This window comes from Mastigoproctus giganteus, chromosome 1, assembly GCF_048544385.1.
Source record: "Mastigoproctus giganteus isolate SK-2022 chromosome 1, ASM4854438v1, whole genome shotgun sequence".
NCBI classification, from domain to species: Eukaryota; Metazoa; Arthropoda; class Arachnida; order Uropygi; family Thelyphonidae; genus Mastigoproctus; species Mastigoproctus giganteus.
In genome coordinates, this window is record NC_143575.1 from 228,981,231 (window position 1) to 229,004,049 (window position 22,819).

General features: G+C 36.1%; 1 protein-coding gene across 1 annotated transcript in view; it reads left to right on the top strand.

Annotated features, from left to right (window-relative positions):
- Nucleotides 1-20,605, top strand: part of LOC150091575 (rRNA-processing protein UTP23 homolog) — a 38,148-nt gene extending 17,543 nt beyond the window's left edge. The window contains exon 3 of the mRNA XM_090384622.1: nt 20,225-20,605. Within this exon, the coding sequence (XP_090240748.1) occupies nt 20,225-20,548 (324 nt within the window). The 3' untranslated portion in view covers nt 20,549-20,605. The remainder of the gene's footprint in view (nt 1-20,224) is intronic.
- The last annotated feature ends 2,214 nt before the right edge of the window (nt 20,606-22,819 follow it).

Below are 22,819 nucleotides of genomic sequence, written 5' to 3' on the forward strand. Positions count from 1 at the left end.
TGTATTTACAAAGCAGGGGTATAGCTATGGGATCCAGCAGTTCTTGTGCCATGGCTAACCTCTACTTACACCATTATGAAAGTAACATTACGGACAGTTTAAAATTCTACAGATACATTGATGACGTAATAGTATTCAACCATGACAACTTTATAAATATTGCAAAGAATTATTACCCAGCAGACCTTAAAATAGAATGTACAAATCCGGATAACAACTTAAAAGCTGTCTACTTAGACAGCGAAATTACCATCCACCCAGACAAAATATATACACATCACCATGATAAAAGAGATCATTTTAATTTCGAAACAATAAAACTCACACACTGGGAAAGTAACATAGCAAAGCATATACATGGTAATACCATAAGAAATCAGACAAACAGACTATTACAAATACGCAACAATATAAATAGTGGAAATATAGCCATTAAAAAACTCATTATAACGCTGGATAGAAACAAAATTCCCAAACAATACAGTAGATATCACGTAAGAACTGCCATATACGCAAATATTAGAAAACACCATCCCAATGTAGACCCATATACTTTTATCAAAAGCCAACTAAAAATATAATAGTAATTACTCAGAAGAGTATCCCCTTATTTACTAGGTTTATTGCACTCAGGCGAGGCTCGTCGCCTGACTGCACTACAACCTATTGCCAAAATTAACCCCCCCCCCTCTCCCATAGTAAGAGGCTGTATATATGTATATAGTTTTGCCTCTGGACAAACAAGTGCTGTTACGCCTTGGAAAAGCGGGTACCGGCACTGTCCGAGGTGAGACATAAAATAAATGTAAAAATATTGTAAATACACAACTAAATAAATTCATTTAACCTGCCACAAAACCACCATAATAGACCTTGGCCTGAAGTTCGGGGACTTCCGCCAAAACACCATTGGAACACAGGAAAACGCTAAAGCGACAAAGCCATAAAAATAGCCATCTATAAAACAAGTTAAGGGTGCGAAACATTCCTTTTTCGACTCGACGACCTCCACCGAAACACATCAAGTAGGATGGGAAACTTTCCTGATTCGACACTACGACCTCCACTTATACACAACAAGTAAGTAAAGTTATTGTAATTTTTTAAAAAACTCACCCGTTGGGCTTTGTGTATTCTATCACAGTTGCTGTAGAAATTATGGGATATTAATTCGGTTCATAATAAATTTATAATAAATAATACCTATTTAACTAATAGCAATGGGAAAGGGACAAAAATGGGAATTTAAAAGAAACTTAGAATTCAGTATCGGACAAAATAGCAAAGCTGTGATAGATACAAACAGAAACGGGTAAGTAAGTAATGCATTACATCGAATGGACCGTCAATCCGCTCAAAGCCCCCGATGAAGTAGGGGATTGACGACCATGTGATGTAATACAAATATGTATAAAGATGTAATACAATAAATGTATAAAAATGTTTAATATTTTATCATTTTGTCATAAAGTAGTATTGCTACAGTTTTTCATCTATAATTAATATGACAATTTCTTTAGCAATACGTAACAAGTTGAAAAATAATAAATGAATAGGCCCTGGGCATTTAAGATAACCGAGTTTAGGCTAGCTTAAAGACCAGTAATGTATTAACCATAATACCTATGAGTAGAAAACACCCGTAATTAAGAAAATAAACACAATAAACCACAATAGAAAGATAAAATAATAATATGTACTCTGTTCGTACCCGGGCATTGCTAAAACAGCTACTGGGACAACAGAAAAATCTAGAAATAATTTAAGGAAAACCACTATAAAAGTATATTAAAAGTAAAATACAACATAAATTATCATATTACTAAAGAATAATATATATATATATATATATATATATATATATATATATAGGTACAGTAAACTCTTGATTATCTGTCCCAGTGGGAAAGGAACTAATAATAAAAAATCATGAATAATCCAAAATTATTTTTAGCTTTTTATAAAAAATTATCAGCATTTTTTTTTTTAAAACGTAACTCGTGTCTGTAATAACACCAATAAAGTATCCATGAATAACCAGTATTAAATTTCGAATAGATAAATTTGGAAGTCAGTAAAACTAACAATTTGGCATTTTTTTCCACTCTGAACTTTTGTCATTCTTTTACATCTGATAATTGCTTTTACATCTGATAAAAATGGTAATGATTTTATTCTTAAATGATGAATCATTTTTGCTATCAGTTATGAGAAGTGCTTTTTTTTGTAAAAAAAAAAATAGGTGCCGGTAGTAATTCTTTGCTATCAGGAAAAATTGAAAATTAAAAAGGATATGAAAAGTACTCTGAAAATATTTTTTTCCCTGACATTGTTACTTTAGTAGTAATGTTTTTAGAATAAGAACAACAAATTAAGTGTATTAACACAGTTTATTAAGCATAAATTTATTATTCAAGTATATAAAAAAATAAGTAAAATGTGAGTAAAACAAGTAAAAAATAATAACATAAGTAAAAATGATTTCATATTAAAGTTTTTGTAGAATATTCCAAAATTTTTATTAAGTTCTCATCCGAAACCCTATGCCAGGGGTCGGCAATCTTTTGAGTGAAGAGCCATTTTTTAACTAATTTAAAAAAAAAAAGAGAGAATCCAAAGAGCCGCACCTCAGCTCAAGCTGTGAGGGGGGCAGAGTTTTTTAAGAAAGGGAATAGTGGGGAGGTGTTTATTGAAAAAAAAAATATATATATATATATTTTGAAATATTATTTATTAATACTAAAAAACGTAACAAACATCCAATTAGGTACAATTTAATGTGACTTTTGCTGATAAACTTCTTGAGCAAGTGTCTCTCAATATCATGCGAGTATGTCGTAATTAAACATGTTGAGCTTTAAACATGCTCACATTGTTCAGACAACGGTTTCTTGATTTATTTTTAATATAGTTCATGTTCAAAAATATTTGCTCGCAGAAATACGTTGAACCAAAAACTGAGAAGTCAAAACGCAAATATTTTCAAATTTATATGTGGGTCTGGTAAGCTACTCCACACATCGAACACAATTTGGTCTGCATTTTAAAGTCATCTGTCGCCGTCCATTTTCCTCTCCAAATCTTCAATTTCAGTTTTAAGGCATTTTAGTCTTGCATTCCACATGTCATTGATTTTTAAGTCCTCTAACTCCATTTCAAATTGTGCTTCATGTGAACTGCAAAGTTAAAGAGCTGCAGTTACATGTTAAAAGAGCTGCATGTGGCTCGCAAGCCCACAGGTTGCCGACCCGTCCAATGCCGACTTCTTTTCTTCCACTTTGTGTCAGTTGCTGAATGATGTTTTCAAAGCAGCCACGAATCATCATATTTTGCTGGATCGAAGTGAGTCAGTGGTGGGCCTACAATTTTAAGGAACAGTAGTGAAGAAGCTGTTTTTGTCATTAACGAAGCGCTGGTTGGACTGGCGATCAGATTCATTTGTGAAAATCCTCATTCACATTCACTCGATGAAATTGGTATCGTACTCGGAGCGTTCATCAAATGCTTCAATTCTTTTGAACCTTCTTATCAATTAGATATCCCCGAAATCCACGAATTGCATCTCTTTCATTTAACTGTAACCTAATTGACAATTTTCTAACTTCACTTTCACCAAATGCCAACAATTCGTGTTTAGAAGGATTAATACCTTCGTTGTCCTTGTTTTCCTTCTGTCGTCATCGGTATTGTCACTAGTTCTTAAATTTGAATTTTTTTTTTTTTTTTTTTTTTAAACTGTCCAAAATGTCGGTGTCATTCGGATATTCAGGTACTGTGACCACGTAAACAGAGATAGCGAAAATTTACGGAAAAATGTGGATAATGCACTTCCGCGAAACAACAGATGATTATTTGTTGGGGTAAAAGAAAATTGCTTTTCTAATTCTCGAACTGGGCTCTTACAGTTGATTCACAAAGGTGTCCAACCTACGGCCCGCGAGGAAAGTGAACTAAAACAGCATTTTAAATTTTATTAATTATCAAAAAAAAATTTCTCATTAAATGTTTTGTCCAGTAAATGTAATTGTATATTGTACTTAATAAAATTTTAGAATATTTTAAATTTTCTTTTACATGCAACAAGATATGAAAAAGTAACACATTAAAGAAATCTAACTTTGAATTTTTTTGAATATGGCCCCTGTACGGGAAAAGGTTGGACACCACTGCAGTAGAAGGTTGGCCAGAGTCCATTGGGAATACACCTTGATCTACTCACTGTTGACTATTGCGACTCCTCCATATGTTGGACTGGTGGTCAGACAGGTTTTACCAAGTTGTAGAATGCTTTAGCTCTCTTAATTCACGTATCAGGACTAATTGCCTGAAGGCAAGAAATGCGAACAGTGCGTACCGCGTTAATTCTCTCCTAATCTGTTCGCTATATGAAAATTTTCTTTGCTCAACAGAAACTATTTTAAATGTAACTTCCAGGGGGAATTCAAAATAATTCGCTATAAAAGGACTTCGTTAAACAGAGGTCTGACTGAGTAATTTAGAATTATAAAAAATGGTTATACAGTTTTATATAGAAAATATCTTAAAAATAGACAGTAAAAAATGCAAATTTAGTTAAATAATTTTAAGCTTATTTGAATAATAGGTAAGTATGTAAAAAAAAAAATTTTAAGTGCACTGCTCCAATATTCACACGTCACTGTTAATAAAGGTGCTGGTACGGCGTACCATTGGAATAATTATTGCATTATTGGAATAATGCGATAATCTTGTGATAATGTTCGGTTTTGTAAACCTTCAATAAATTTGGCCAGTATTTATAGTTTAAAAAAAAAAAAAAAAAAACAAGGAACCACAAAACTTAAAAATATTGAAATACATAACTGCATGTGGAGGGGGGGGGAAGAGAGATGAATGCTTAATTCACCTTGTAGGTAATGTCTATTTTAAAACCTTTTGCTAAATCCATTAAGTAAAGGAAAATTCAAAAATCATGCATATAGATCTAAACCAGACATCTGTTTGTAGTTATATATACTGGTAACCCTCAATTTATGCTGGGGTTAGGTTCCTGGGGGGAAAAGGCACAAATGGAACCATTTATATCATGGAGTCTATGGGAAATCACAGGGTTAGGTTCCAGGCACCAAAAAGTTTACTACCCTTTTCAATACTGGTATATTTAAAACAGAAATAAACTTTTTTAATTAAAAAAGTTTTATTTTTGAGCTATATAAATATAATAGTACGTACATGTAAATAAAAAATAAATTAATATGTACATACATAAAAACATTTTGACAGTGGCGTAATGCCGAAGTTTTAGTTCACTTTTGAAGGTCCTGATTGAGGATCTTCTGTTGACGGCCCTGGTTGATGATGTTCTGTTGATGGCCCTGATTGAGAAGATTGCCTTTTTTTTGAAGAAAGGATCAAGTGTTGATTGCTTGGATTTCTTTCTCCTTTCTTTAAGAATTTCAAAATAAGGGCTAAGGGTTGACATGACACCCCATTTAACCGTGGCACTCCTCTCCCAGTCATGATCAATGTCACAGAGCTCATTAGTGAGGGACTCTACACTTGCAAGGATCCGTTGTAGATCACTGGTCTTCATAATTTTTAGAGGAGAGTCTTACTCTTGCTGTTGATTAAATTCTGCAGCTAACTCTTCAAGGTCTTTGTTTGAAAGAGTCTCTGCATCACTTACAAGAGCTCACTTACATCTTCAGCTGTAACTTATTCTAACCCTGCCTCTTGTGCCAGCCTGATGATGTCTTCTACAACATTTTGTGGCTCGAATCCTCTGAAGTCATGCATGAGATCTGGGAGAAGTTTACGCCACAGTCAATTTAGACAACTGACAGTCACTTCTTGCCAGGCTGTGTTAATGTGATTGATGCCCTTTAAGACATCAAACAACTGCCAATATTCTCTGATGGTAATGTTTGACATGTCCACAGCTTTCACCATTTCTGTAAATGGTTGCTGTAGGTATTAAGCTTTAAAGCTGGCAATTACCCCCTGGTCCATGGTTACAAAACTGATGTTGTATTAGGGGGCATGTAGACAACATTAACTTTAAGAGGTGTTCTGACTTCATCCAGATTTGTAGGATGTCCAGGGGCATTATCCAAAAGAAGAATAGCCTTGGTTGGTAAATTTTTGTCATTGCAGAATTTGAGAATAGTAAAGCAAAAATAGTTGGTGTACCAATCCAAGATGTCCTGTGTCACCCAAGCCTTCTTGTTTGACTCCCAGTACACAGGCAAATTCAATTTTAAATTGCCTGACACATTTGCTCCCAGCAAAAGTGTCAGCCTGTCCTTTGATGCTTTAAATCCAGTAGCTGACTTTTCTTCATGGGCCATGAAGGTTCTTGAGGGCAACCTTCTCCAATAAAGGCCCGTTTCATCAACATTAAAGATGAGATCTGAAGGGTAATCACCCTCCTGTACTATGGCCTGAAACTCTGCAGGGAATGCCACAGCTGCCTCAACATCTGCACTTGCTGCCTCGCCAGTAATTTTCACACTTCTACATTTGGTTCTTGCTTTAAATCTCATGAACCAGCCCCTTGCTAGGCAAAAATATTTCATTGCACTACCCTTCTTTCTTCTTTAAGTCTTTGAAAATTGCCATAGCCTTTTCAGTTAATACAGTTTGGGTCAAGGGAATGTTTTTTTGGTTCAATTCATCAACCCAAAGTGTCAACAATTGCTCCATTTTTTCCAAAAGCTTATTTCAGCTGTAACTAACTTGTGTAGTACTACTCTGGTAGCACTTTGCATCGATTGTTTTATTTTATTAGCATTCTTCATAATTGTAGTAATAGTTGATGGAGACATATTCATAGCAGTACACACATTAGGGCAGCTTTCACCAGCTTCCATCCTCCGAATAACCTCCATCTTATTTTCCAATGTGGAGATTGACATGCCTTTTTCAAGCTTTAATTTACACTAGTATTCATTGAACTTCTTTTACTAGACATGACATCTCTTTATTCTATTAAATTAAAAACTTTATAACATGATTGGCAAAAATTGTGCATGTTTATCACTATCACGATTGGCATAAACTGCACACAACTATCACTATTGGCATAAACTGCACATGGCTATCACTATTATTAATTATTATTTAATTTATTAATAGCAATTAATAAACAGTGTTAGCATAATAAATTTCCAACATGTGTACATAGCATAAACAACAACCAACTGAATGCAGATTGTTCTTGATCATGTGAATAGTGCATGATGCATAGTACAGTACGATGCCTATAGATTTTGCCTGACGATTTTAAACTTTCAATTTATAAAAAAATTGCAAAAATAAATAAATAAAAATAAAAATGGCCTTGTGGTTAGTGACCGGTGCTATTGTGAATCGGTGCAAAATGAGGGCTACCTGTACGTTGTATATTATAAGATTTCCAACTTAATCATGTATATTTCACATGCAGGACACAGGTCAATTGATTTCATGCCAAAGCAACTAAGGCTATAAGGAGTCAGAATATTGTGTCCATTACCTGAGGTTCCGTGTTGTTCACAGCTGTCCTCCTCACTACAATCTTTTGTAACCTTGTATAAATCTATTGAATGCAGTTTAGGTGGGGGGGACATCATTGGGGCTTGAGGGCTTGTGAACCTGTTATGAGAGCTGTAGTCACTTGGAAAATGCATGGAGTGGGAGTTCCCATTTGAAATGGAATCTATCTCATGAGAGAGATTCCATTTCAAAACAAAAATTTTGTATGAATTTTTTAAAAAATATGAATATTTTAGCATTCTTGAAGTCATCCAACTGCATCATAAATTGTTATTTTTTTTATAGGAGAACTATAGCTGTAAAAAATTCTCTTAAGGCTCCAGTTTGCAATAAAAGAGCACCTTACCATATTAATTTTCCACAGAGTTTAATTTTGGTTTTGCTTTTTGTTTGCTTCTTGGCCAAAATTTGACTTTTAAGGCAGTCTGGGAAATGATTTTTTTATTATTATTATTTTTGTTATTATATTTGACTGTTTCTAAAATATTTTTGATGTGAAAGCATCTTTGTAAACAAATTTAGTAGGCAGCACCTACTAAATTTTTCGGTGTGAAATAAAACCAATTGGTAATGAAAATGATGCTAACTCAGTCACTGATGTTGATTTGGTAGAGTAAGTAGTGGGTGTGAGCATAAAACGTTACATCGTTCATACTAAATATTTCAAACCGAGTGAAACAAATGGTAACAAAAATGCGAGACAAATTACGCTAACTCAGTCACTAACACTGAAGTAAAATTGATTGGTAAAGAAAATGGAAGACAGAAATGTCACTTCTTAAATGATGCTAACTCAGTCACTAATGTTGATTTGGTAGAGTAAGTAGCAGGCATGAGTATAAAACATTACATCATTCATAATTTTGGTTCTAGCTGTTCAAAGTTCAAGCCACGCATGTTTTCACATAAAATAAAACATCTTTCGTATGTACTGGTACACATGCAGTTTTTTTTTTTTTTCCCCCTTATGAATTAAAATTATTGTTGTCTATGGAATGAACCTCACCAGCAGGTTCTATACTCAACATGCAGAGGTACTCTATAGCAGGAAAGTACAAACTAATGCATAAATCTTAGTTCATGTCACTAGGCTAAGTAGAACACTGGGAATTGGACAAATCTCCCCCAATTAACAGTTTTATATTTAGTCATGTTTTCTACTCAAGTGAATTCCATATCCCATCCAATATTTCTCAGCAAGCCATGCTGAGAAATATTAAACCCTGCAGAATCTTTCAGTCTAGTGTTAATTGACAAGACTCATATAATTACATAAAATATAAAAAAACATACAAAATTTTTTCTTCAAACATTAATTGTATTTAATTATTTATTTTTCAGCCTTTTAATTCACAAATCCAAAACTCAAAACACAATCACAAAGGACACATGGTTGTCTCAGTACGTTGTGTGTGATTCTAGAAATTATTCTATATGTTTTAATGCAGAGCAGTGAGTAGAGGTTATGCACCTCATCAGTACCACATCTGATGATATATTGACAGTTTAACTCACAAGATGATAGGTGCCAAATGGTGTGAATAATAAATTTTCAGAAATTGGTTAATGTCTAAGCCTTTTTGTAAATAATACAAAAGTTCAGCAATTGTATGCATAGCTGCCAGCTCTCTAGATTTACAAAGGAGATTCTCTTTTTTTAACCAATTTGACCCTTCTTTGTCTTTTTACCATTAAATATAGTTGATGACAGAGAATTTCTTTTTTTGCAAACACTCAGTTTTTCTTTTGCAAAAATAATTATGAAATTATGTTAGCATTGGATATTTTTTCAAATTTTGTGAATTTCTGCTTAGTTTTTTTAATGAATTGACTAGGAAGTGTGCCATGATAAGCTATGTTATGTGCAGTCATTTCATTAATTGTTTCGATTGTGTACTGCAAAGCTAATTAAGTATCTTTCAGTAAGATGCCAATGAAACATGATATAAAATTTTGAAGGACATATAATAATTTTTCATGCATTTTTAAATCTGAAAAAAAAGTAACACATTTGTCTTGTGTATAGTTCAATCTCAAAATCAATTTCAAACAACGGCAAATATGACATAATCAGATGTTTTCAAACCAATAAACATTAAGACTGTTTAATGCATAGAAATAAATACAAAAATAGATGTTGCATTTCATGTTGATGATGTCATGCATGCTGAATATTTATTTGCATCTTTTGTCATAGAACATAATCATCCTCTGAGTTTTGCTGATCATGCAGGTGCATTTTTTAAGAAATACGTTTCCTGATAGTAAAATAACAAAAAAAAAAAAAAAATACTATTGTGGAAAAACAAAAACAGCAGGCATTATTAATGAAATTTTTTTTTTTATGAAAACCCCAAACACGAGAGGTATTAGAAGCTATAGTACTTAGTACTGTGCTCAGAGTTTGAGAAGACGAGAGAAGATATTTGTTGACATTAGACCTGAACTTCTGTAGACTAATTTTTAGGAAAGACATATGAAGGAAAGTTGTTCCAGAAAATGGCAGTTGAATGAATAAACGAGGAAGATGAAAAGTTTGTTCTGTGAGTTTGAAGTTGGAAGTAAATGGCTGGTGGTGGCGGTATGTGTTCGGACTGTTTTGAAAGCGAGAGAAGGAATTACAGAAGCCAATTCAGAAGAACAGAGCCCATGGAAGTATCTGTAGAAAAGGCATGCAGCAGAAACAGTATGTCTATGAGACATCGAGTAGAGAGGCTCTGTTAGAGAGGAGTCATTAATTAACCTAATTGCCTTCTTCTGAATGGAATCTAGAAGCCTGAGAGAGGTTTTGGGGGCAACACCCCAGATGTGGGATCAATATTCCATGGTAGGATGGATTTGCAATTTGTACAGAGTGAACAGCTGTTTGGAAGAAAAATTATACTGAGAGCAAAAGAGAAAAGAAAGTTTTTTAGATGCAGAGGAAGCAATATTTGTAATGTGCTTGTGCCAAAAGAGATTAGAAGTTGGGTTAATCCCCAAAAGAGATATAGCAACTTGTCAAGAAATCGGAGTGTCACCAAAGATAAGGACAGGAGCAGAAGAATCCTTTTTGCGAGATATAAGACAAGACTCAGTTTTAGAAGGATTTAAATCAACTAGGTTGTCTTTGCCTCACTGGAGAATTACCTGGAGATCAGCATTTAAGGAATTTGTAGCGGATATTCGAGAAGTTGAAACTGATTGAGCAGGGCAAGGTTTCTCAAAATGGAAAGTGGAATGCAATGTGCTATCATCGGCAAAACTATGGATAGGATTTCTAGTCAATAGAAGACGGTCATTAATATACAAGAGGAAAAGAGTGGGGGAAAGAACTGAACCTTGAGGGACACCGGCATTAGTGGAGAAGTTAGAAGGCAGAGAGCCATCTACCATCACTCTCAGTGAGCGATCAGAAAGAAAACTGGATAACCAATTACAAAAAATAGTTGGCAAACCATAAGATGAAAGCTTGTTTAGATCTTTATGCCAAACACAATCGAAAGCCTTTGAGATGTCAAGAGCAACTGCTTGTGTTTCACCAAACTTTTCCATTGAATTTGTCCATAAATGGGTAACATAAGCCAGAATATCACCAGTGGATCGACACTGATGGAATCCATACTGGCGATCGTTGATCAGACGGAGAGTTTCTAGGTATTTTAAGAACCGAAGGTTAATTGATTTCTGCATTACTTTAGAAAAAGTAGAAGTAATTGCAATGGGATGATAAATGGATGGGAGGGATTTGTCACCCTTTTTAGGAACTGATCGGATATGAGCAAATTTCCAAGCAGAAGGAAAAATACATTTGGAATAAAAAAGTGAAAAAAGGCAGCAATCAACAGGAGCACAGGTTTTGAGAACAAGTGGAGAAATACCATCAGGGCTCGGAGCTTTCATAGCATCAAGATTTGTCAAAATCCATCTGACATCCTTTTGACAGAAGACCACAGGAGGCATTGAATGGAGCGTGTTTTGAATGGTGGGAGTGTTTTACCAAGGTCATTAATACCCGAGTTGGAAGAAAAATGGGATGCTAGCAGGTTAGCTCTATCTTTGGCCAAAATGACAACAGAACCATCTGGTTTTGACAGAGGTAGGAGCAGAGATGGGCAAAAGGTGCAGCCAATAGCTTTGCCAAGAGACCAGAATGCTTGGCTACCATTAGGGCAAGAAGCAAGTTTTCTACTTTTAGCCTTCAAAATCTAGTTTGGACTGATTAATAACTGCTTTACAATTGTTGCAAGCTTTGGTGTAAGCAGAAAATGAAACTGAAGAATTGGAAACAAGCCAATTACGATATGCAACATTCTTCTCCTGAACAGCCTTAGCACATTTATTGGAAAACCAAGGTTTAGACAAAGGACAAGATTTTAAAGTGGAGTGTGGGATAAAGGATTCCAAGGACTACAAGAATAATTTCACTGACACGATCTGAGCAAACATTGACATCAGAAGTTTTGAAACAGTAGTCCAACCAAGGAAAAGAAGAAAAGAAATCTCGCAGGTCATCCCATTTTGCATTCTTGTAATGCCAATCACAACATGAGGTTGGGAATAGCCACGAGATAAAGGCTTCATTGAAGAAGAGACGATCACCAAGTTGTGATCTGAGGTGCCTAAATGACAACTCACTTTGACCATGTACTTAAAAGGGTTGTTTCTGAGAAAAAGATCAAGCGTGTTGGCTGTATGGTTAGGATTGTCTGGTATTCTTGTAAATAAATGAACAATCTGTGCAAGGTCATTAGTAATTGCGAAAGCCTCAGCATCTCGACCAGCTGGGTCGGTATGTGACTAGAAAACGGAAGCCAGCTGGAGTTGTGAACATTAAAATCACCAAGGAAAATTACCTCACTGTTAGGAAAGTGGGACTGGAGAAAGTAAAGCTGCAAAGAGAGGAATTCAAAGAGCTCCAAGTGATTAGTGGAGTTGGGAGAATGGTAGAGACAGATGAATTTGACACAACGAAGTAGAGAGATTTTAAGCCAGAGAAGATCGAAAAGAGAAGATTACAAATCTCTGACAGGGAATATCGGAACAGAATATGTACAAGTACCACCTTATTAGGCAAAAGGAATCATACAGTGAACAATTTGGGCAACTGAAATGAGCTGTATTTGAATCAACTGATCACTGAGATTCTGTCAGAAAAAGTACATGGGGTTTGGAAGACTGCAAGTGGAAATAGACGTCATTGAGATTAGAATTGAGACCACGTATATTTGTGAAATGAACTAGGAAGTGTTTGGGAGGTTTAGATCTTTTCGCAGATAAGCTTACTCTATTAGTTTGACAATTCATGGTGTATTCAATAGTAAGAAAAAGTGGGGGGGGATATGCTGTATGAAATAATGAAATATTTGGATATGGCGTTACACGTGGTAAGAATATACCCAGATCCTTGACATAAAGTGGATTCGACAATGCTCCCCGCATACACACTACTCAGACTGGCAGAGTAGAGGTAGCAAGATTATACACTAGCTGATCTGGAAGCCTCCTAAAGGGTTTCCAATAGGTTTGGTCCGGTGTACTAACTAGCGACCAGCCTGCGAACACCGTTTTAGAGCTGTACCGTCGAAATGTTAGGAAGACTGGATCTCACCATGATGTCCACCATAACCTCAAAAGTCATCAGTCATACTGCATGATCACTGCCACCTAGCCTAGTGGTTGTTTTATCTGTAGATTCTTAAAGAATAAATGCTGATAATCAGATCAAATTTATTGCTCTCTTGTTGTTGAGGCCATGTGGCCTCGACAATGCTCCCCGCATACACACTACTCGGACTGGCAGAGTAGAGGTAGCAAGATTATACACTAGCTGATCTGGAAGCCTTCTAAAGAGTTACCAATAGGTTTGGTCTGGTGTACTAACTAGTGGCCAGCCTGCAAACACCGTTTTAGAGCTGTACCCTCGAAATGTAAGGAAGATTGGATCTTGTTATAACTTCAAAAGTCATCAGTCATACTGCATGATGGAAGAGATGGGGAGTGTTTGCTGGAGCTTTGCTCTGTAGACTAAACATGGGTTGCACCACTTCAAGCCTCAAATAAGAAAAGTGGTGGTATTGCACTGGTTGATGAGAGTCATCTATCACCTAGTAATGCTTGGTAACTCAGAGGGGTGGGCAGCATTCCTCTGTGTGGTGTGGGTGCCATATCTCAACCTATGCTTATGTTTGTGCCTGGGTGGTCACCCACTGTGTTCTAGGTGCTGCATTTCATGACTAGCACTTGGTTTCCAGGGTTACTAACAGTACTATCATCATGAAGGTGCAAGCAGAGGGTTTGGCTGTCACAGACCAACTGGATGTCGCCAAAATTAGGTGCACTTGACTTGAGTGTCATCTAAATATCAGTTCCATCATTGTTTTAGACTACCAGGTAGCAACACAGCTTGGCATATCTGAGAGAATGCCTGCGACACCCCCAAGGACTAAGAGAAGAGACCAAATTGATATGTTACTCCAAGATTAACATATCAGTATAAGTAAAGTGGTGGTATTGCACTGGTTGATGAGAGTCATTTCCCACTTAGTATTGCCTGGTAACACAGAGGGGCAGCATTCCTCCATGTGGTGTGGGCTGTACAACTTGACCCCTGCTTACGTTGGTTCATGCCTGGGTGGTCACTCACAGTATACTTGTGCATGTGGGTTATACCCAGGATTACTAACAGTCCCACCATCATGAAGGTGCAAGCAGAGGATTTGGCTGTCACAAACCATCCAGACTTTGCCGAAATTGAGTCCACTCGACTTGTGTGTCACCCAAATATCAGTTCCATCCGTGTTTCAGACTCCCAGGTAGCAAATACAGCTTGTCTGGGATATCTGAGAGAATGTCTGTGACAACCTCAAGCTCCAAATTGCACAGGAAAGAAGATTTAGTGATGGCTCTGTGAAAAATGGCTCCTTTCAATTGCCCTATGTAGATGGCAGTAATCATAGTAATTCCATTCCAAGTTATATCCCATTGCAGCAACTTTTTGTAATAAAAAAAAAAAAAGAATTCTATGTTCCATTATTGGAAAGTGACATGAGATGTTGTGAACAACCAGAAAGCATGTGGGATTCCTTCAAAGAACTGTCTGGCGCTTAGTGTTGATAGTGTGCCTGTTTTGGTAGGTCTAAAAATGGGAGTGGCAAGAGGAGATTGAAACCTTTGTGGTAATAGGTTCTCTTTGCTGTCATTAATTTGTGTGCTGAAAAGGGAACTGCATGCTTTCCTGTGAAAATAGACAAATATTTAGTGGACATTTGGAGAGAAGTGCTAAAAGAAAAGACATTTAAATAGTTTCAACTGATTCATGCTACTGAAGTAAAAGAAAAAAAAAGAAGCATGTTGGCTCTCTTTGGTGTAACTAGACTGGTAGAACAATTGCAACCTTTGACAAGTATGTTTAAAGAAGAGATTAGAAAAGCCATAAGAACATTTCACAGTTATCACTTTGAAAAGTGTGACAAGCAGTCACCAACTCATATCCAAATATATTTCATGATCTAAAAGAAGACAAATTAATGAATTCCCCAAGAAAAAGAACTAAACTTCTGCTGCAAGTAATCCTATAGGCAGATAATTCTAGCAAGAAAGTGTACATATTTTCTCTTCTGGCTTTAATAAACAATTTGCTCGTTTCTTTTTAAATCTTTTACCAATATTTGAAGATATAGACAGCTGTTCAGTCCAGTCCAGTACACCCCACATCCATGTACAGGTCATTACCCTTAGATATGTTGTGTGTGCAAATTTATTTTGCCAATATTTTGCAAATTGATTACCATAGACTAAACCAGATGATTCTGACTTAGGTATTTCTACTGCCAAAATTGTGGAGTCTTTAGCTCAGTGGGGAAATACTTTATGGCTGCATAATGACCACATGGTGCACAAGTACCCATTTAAAAATGAGGTTCTTAGAAATGCCAAGGTAGTAAAAATTTCATCAGTTGGCAGTGTATCATTTTCGAATTTGAAAATTTTTATTGACAAGTTTCCAGTACTTTTGATTTTAAATATAAATAAATAGATGAAGCAACAGACATTTTGTAGCATCAGTTTCAGTATGAGAACTTCCAGATGGTATTATGAAAGAAGAAAGAATTGATGTACAGTGGTCTCTGGTTGAGGAAGTGACAAGTGCAGAAGAAAGCTTGAAATATAGCAAATTATAGCAATATAATATAGCAATAAAATATAGCAACCTCCTACTTCAGTTGGAGGTTGTTGCCAAAGATACTTGCGTGTATCCAATGCGTGTACTTGCGTGTACACCAATGCTAGGAGTTTAGTAAATAAATTTGATGAATTTGAGGTATTGCTCAAAACATCGAAGGCAGATATTGTTGGGATATCAGAGACGTGGTGTCACACAGATACAAGGGATGCAGAACTGCAATTTGGGGAGTACAACGTCTACAGAAAGGATAGACAGGATAGGAAGGGGGGTAGGGGTTATGCTATTAGTTAAGAAACACATAAAAACCAAGGAAGTAAAGCCAGTCGACATCGCTGGACAGTGCAGTGTGGAGTCAGTTTGGTGTGACATAAACATTGGGAGATCAAAATTGAGAGTAGGAGTGTGCTATAGGCCTGATGACTCTGATGAGTATAATAAGGAACTGTACAGGGAAATAGAGTGGGCCAGTAAATCAGAGTGTCTTATAATGGGAGATTTTAATTTCCCAGATATTGACTAGAATTTGGGGGCTGGTTACTCACACACTAGCAGGGCTTTTGTGGATTTATTGGATGATTGTTTTCTACATCAGCATGTTCGGGAGGCAACTAGAGGGAGTAATACTCTTGATTTGATTATCAGCAGTGATTCTTCATGCATTAAGAATCTGCAGATAAATGAACCACTAGGTGGCAGTGATCACAGTGTGCTGAAGTGGGATTTACTCAAAGAGGTAACTACCATTAGGGGTAAAGGGAAGGGTTATTGCTTCCGTAAAGGCGACTACGATGGACTGAGACAGTATTTAAAGTCTATACGGTGGGACCAACTGATGATGTTACCAACAGCAAATTCAAAATGGGAAGCATTCAAAGAACTTATCTTGGAAGCTACTAGGCTTTACATACCAACTAAGAAATATTGTTCAAGGTTTAGGCCAAAATGGATGTCAGATGAACTAATGAGGCATATGGCAGAGAAGAAAAATGCATGGGATACATACAAATTAACACATGACACAGAAGCCTATGATAGATACAAGTTGATATGCAACCAAGTTACAAAGGAGGTTAGGCAGGCGAAGGCAGATTACGAGAAATCCTTGGCAAGGGATGCAAAGAAAAACAGCAAAGAGTTCTTTACTTATGTAAACTCTAGAAGGAAGGGGATGAATCAGATTGGTCCACTTGATATTGATGGGTCAAGTGTTGATGATCCTGCTCAGGTAGCTAACAAACTAAATGAATACCAGAGGTGTATTCAACTCTAGCAGTAAGCTACAGAATCTTGAAATAACTGGGAGTAAAGTGGAGGAGAAACTGTTGAAGATAAACACAAGAAAGGCACCCGGGGTGGATGGGATCTATCCAGTTATATTAAAGGAGGCAGCAAAGGAAGTAAGCAAACCCTTAGCCATAATTATGAGAGCTTCCTTGGACTCAGGGGAGGTACCCATAGACTGGAAATGTGCAAATGTGACCCCAATTCGCAAAGGAGGATCAAAAGCTGACACAAGTAATTATAGACCTGTGAGCTTAACTTCTGTTCCAGGAAAATTAATGGAGGCACTGGTTAAAGAAGCACTGCAGGATCATTTAGACAAGACTTCAGTTATAGCTCAGACGCAGCATGGTTTTGTTAAGGGGAAGTCTTGCCTGACCAACTTGATTGGATACTATGATGCAGTCACAAAAGAACTGGATGCAGGGAATAACTTTGATATTATATACTTGGATCTTAGAAAGGCGTTTGATACTGTTGCACATGGAAGACTGCTACACAAATTGGAGCAGTGTGACATTGGAGGCAAATTGCTGCTATGGATAAAGGGGTGGTTGAGGGGGAGAAGACAGAGAGTGGTAATCAATGGACACTGCTCATCGTGGACTGAAGTTATTAGTGGAGTCCCTCAGGGCTCAGTGTTGGGTCCATTATTGTTTTCTGTATTTATAAATGATATTGATGATGGTATATCGGGCTTAATGTCCAAGTTTGCAGATGATACAAAGGTTGGCAGGGTTGTCAAGGACACTACTGACACTATGCTGCTGCAACAGGATCTAGAAAGGTTGAGCAGATGGGCTGAGAGATGGCAAATGAAGTTCAACATTGACAAATGTAAAGTACTACACATGGGAAACAGCAACCCCAGAGCAACGTATCAACTCTGTGGTACTACACTGACAGTGGTAGAGAATGAAAGGGACTTGGGGGTGGTTGTGCAGGCAGATATGAAGTTCTCTGAGCAGTGCAGACGGGCTGCAAGAGTAGCTCATGGAGTATTGTCAATGATATACAGGAATTTTTCCAGCAGGGATAAGGAGGTGATTATTCCATTGTATAAGGCGATGGTCAGGCCACACCTAGAGTACTGTATACAGGTCTGGAGGCCTCATTTCAAGAAGGATGTAGAGCTGCTGGAACGAGTACAGAGAAGGGCAACAAGATTAGTGAATGGAACAAAGGGGTGCTCTTACGAAGAAAGGCTTAAGTTTTGCAAATTACAGTGTCTGGAGACTAGGCACCAGCGAGGTGATCTGATAGAGGTGTATAAAGCCTTGAATGGTTTAAGCATGCTCAATGCTGATGGGATTCTTCCTCTAGCTCAAAAAAATCACCTGAGAGGGCATAAATTCAAATTGAGGAAAGACAGATGTAGGATAGACGTGCGGAAATTTGCCTTTAGCCAGTGGGTGGTTGGTTGGTGGAACAGACTTCCATCCCTTGTGGTGGAGGTTGATAGCCTAAATAAGTTTAAGGCTCAGCTGGACAGGTATTTTGAACGAATAGAGGGGTGAAGTGGAAGTGGGTTTTTTTTTTTTTTTTTTTGGCTGATGCTGCATAAGCTTGCTTTCTTGCATCAAATGCCTCTACTAATGCTAATGCTAAAGATATGGAGCAGTTAATAGAGGAAAAAGAGAAGGAATTATCTAACGAAGAACTTATTGACTTGCAGGCAGCGATAGTGAAAGAAGAAAATTCTGACAAAGCTCAAGATGAACCAAATGTGGAGCTGAGACACTTCATCACCAGAGAGGTGGCAATGGCGAGATTTGAGAAGTTGGATCCTCACAGCGAATGATTCTTAGAAGTTAACAGAGGGGTGAATAATATCCTTTCTTGCTACAAAGAAATCTACCGTCCAGTCATCCATTAATATGTTCTGTCATAAGGTTGAGCGGCCAACCCCTTCTAAATCTCCACAGTGGCATACTTATCAGCTGAAGATGGCGATATTGGCAATGATGCTCGAGAGGTAAAACTTACTGAGGTTATGCACCTGTCTCCTCTTTTTTTTTTTTGTAATTTTATAATTTTTAAATTGCAAACTTTCGTAATTTTTCTTATGCATGAGATAAAAAAAAAAATTGAATAAATACAATAAATAATTCTCTTCACATGTTTGTCGAACATTTCTTTTTTGATTCAATCAATTCAGCAAGCAGGTGTGAGTGCTGCATAAGCATGGGGAAATTCCAACTTATGTAGAGTTCTGTGGAATGCAACCCGTAACCTAATCAGGGAGTGGCTGTATATAGTATATATAATCATATATTGTATTATATAGCATAGTGTTTATAGTATTGGTATAATTATTTTATTCTGTTACATATGCACTGTAATTGGGTGCTTTGTAGCATGTTCTGTTTTTGTTAAAAAAAAACAGTAGAATGTTAGGTAAGTTGATGTTTAAAAGTATACTGTACTAGTACACAATCCTCTAGCTGTATTTTAATTATAAATTGAATTTTTCAGAAAAGCCTCCTACCTTTTCTGGAAAAAAAAAAAAAAAAAAAAAAATTTGAGCCTGATTTTTGCAAAAAACATCTTGTTTTTTACTGCCTTTGCAGCCCAGAAACCTGCTGTTTTGCTTCTGCTTACAAAAGCCTGATCTTTAGCTTTTTTGAAATTCAAAAGTTGGTAGCTACAAGTGGAAAAAGAGGTTATAAGTCTAATGAAAGGTGCTGATGTCTTAAATTTAAGGTTACCATCACATTTTGCTTTTTTTTAATTCTCTGTGCTATAAAATATGAGTATAAATTGTATTATTTGCAGACAAGCTGTGAGCATTTATTAGCATACATTTGAATTCACGTTTTGTGTATTGCTGTAGTGTCGGTAGTATGAAATTGCAAGATAAAATTACTTTTAGTAAATAATATAGTTTCTCTGTGTGATGAAAATTATAGTTTACTGATTGAAAATAGAAAAATGTTTACAAATTTCCTAACCTTGTATGGTGTCATATAAACTAATGTGGTGATAATTTTATGAATACCTCATTTGGATAGAATTCAGAAACATTTTTTATATAGTCTATTTGGATACTATACAGGGTTAGAAAACTTGTAAAAGTTTTAAGTTTTCTCACTTTTATAATTCAATAAACTGCATTTGTGTAGTGGAAAAAGTGTTTTTATATTTATAGGTAATATACTATGTGATGTATGTAATGCCCTTTTTTTTTTTTCAAACTGTAAATAAAAAGTTACTTTTTTTTTTTGTTTAGCATGTAATTATTTCTCATGAAACTTTATTTTACAGGTACGCGAAAATATTGGCACTCCCCTTCTCTATATGAAGTTTAATGCTATCATATTGGAAAAACCATCCAAAATTACTGAAGCTCTAGTTGCCAAAAAAAATATTGAGAAATTTAAACCATCAGAATATCAGACAAGCATTTTGAAACAGTTAAAAAGAGAAACATTTGGTGAATCTCAACAGAATAAAAGAAAACGAAAAAAGATTAAAGGACCTAATCCACTCTCCTGTAAAAAGAAGAAAAAGCAGTTGAACAAAGACCTGGACCACTGTATAAGGCAACAAAAGAGAAAAAGACATAGAAGACTCCTCACAAAAGTGTAATAGAACACATCAAAATGTCAAATTATATAGTTAAATAAATTATATTGCAAGAAACAACACAGGAGAATGAGTATCTTTACTATATAGGATTAGGAAAAATAAATATACCATATCAAAACAATTAACCCACCTTCTATTAAATATGTGCTAAATTCATGTGCTAACTGTGGATAAATGGCCAGTCATGTGTATTATTTGCCTACTTGAGTCACATGTTGTGACAAGCCACTACTGTGCCTCAATTTTAAGGTACAGTCAGTCCTTGAAATTTTTAACACATCTTGTATTCAAGTTAGTGGATTTCATTTATTTGCTTACCAATTTTATGCCAGTATTCAACTAGCAAAAAAAAAAGCTTGTAAATTAAATATACACCTTACAGACACAGTTATCCTGTTTTTGAAATCAGGATACTTTTCAAGTATTAGCATGGAAAAATAAGTGAAATAATGGTTTGACGAGAAATACGAAAAACTGAAATCATATAATTAACGATATTTAAAGTGTCTGAAGAGTTTTTAAAGTATTTCATCACGTAGTTTTATATAGTAACTTGCATAAACCTAAAAATAAATAATTTTTGAACATCACATTTTGAATGTTCACCCCCCCCCTCCCCACTTTCTAAGAGATGAACGACAGATGAAGACAAAAAATAATTCTGGCCTGCAAAAGATTATTATTGCCCTAATTTCTCCATTTAATACCATTCTTTCTAACATGCATATGAATGGTTGATTGCAGCCAGAGAATAGAATTAATTCCATTCAGCATCTTAGACTTGGTTTTATGTCTAGATGTAGTCTGAACACCAGAAAAGGAGCACAACATCCTTGCAGGCCCCAGCTTATGAACTCTTTTCACATCTTGAAAGAGTAGCATGAGGGATTCTGCTTGGTGACCAGAAGTTTCTATACTAGCTCTTCCAGCACTGCAATTACAATTTCTTAAGGATGTATTAGTACTACTAATGACAAATGATGCAAGAAAGCAAGCTTATGCAACATCATCAAAAAAAAAAAACACCAAACCATTTCACCTATAGTTTTGTCTAATTCTTTCTTTATTCAAACTACTCACTTCCACACAACAAATGGAAGATTGTTTCAGCAATCAACCACCCCTTGGTTGAAGGTAAACTTGTTGTAAACCAATGAGGTATACCTCTGAATGGTAGGAATACTGGATGTTTACAATGACCACATATGGATCACACCAACTCAATCTCCAGGGATAAATTTGACACCAGCATACACTCTGGGATGATCTTTCTCTTGGATGTACGTATGTAGGCAAATGGTGGTTTCAGTTCAATAGAACTTTTGTAGGCTAGGCAAAGAGGTATGTGGCTATCTGGAGATGGGCATTACCATCTTCAGGTAGCCACATATGTAGGCTATCTTTGGACAATGATTTCAAATTTGATCCTATGAAAATGAGGTTTTAAGTTGATATTTTGAATTTTGCTATACAGCCTGTTTAGTTTTCATGCTTGTTTCTTTTTGATTTTTAAGTATTCAGGTTGTAGTTTTATTCTTTAATTTACCTAACACAATCGAGAATTGTGTTGTTGATGATGTTACATTTAATTGTGCCTTGTTGGTGGGGCAAAATGAAATAAGGCTTTTTGTTTGTTTATTGAAGATTCTGGTGTGAACTAATTTTTACACACAGGGGAGCTTTATCATAAAGCATGTTTCACAGAAAAATGTCTAGTAGAAAAAAAAAAAATTAAATACAATAATAGTTATTAGCAGTAGTTAATGAATAAGAAAAGGAACAACGAAGAACCTGGGTTCCTGTGATAAAGATGGAAAATTAGTCACTGATGAGAAGGGAAAGAGAAGCAGGACTATTTTGCAACCCTGCTTAATGGTAAGGCTGATGGGAAGGAAGATGGTGTAAGAAGAGCAGAATCCAATTGGGAAAAGAGAGCTCAAAAGTTGGTCTTGATGAAGTAAAAACAGCAATGAAAAAGATAAAAGAATGGAAAATCACTTGGAGTAGATGAGGGCAGCAGGCAATATTGGACTAAAATGGCATTAGGTGGTAGATGACTCTCATCAGCCGGTGCAATACCACCACTTTGCTTATTGGAGGCTTGAAGTGGTGGAACCCATGTTTAGTCCCCAGAGCTAAGTTCCTGTCAACCCTTCCCCATCTCTTCCATCATGCAGTATGACTACTGACTCTTGAGGTTATGGTGAACATCGTGGCAAGATCCAATCTTCCTTACATTTTGAGGGTACAGCTCTAAAACGGATGGGCACC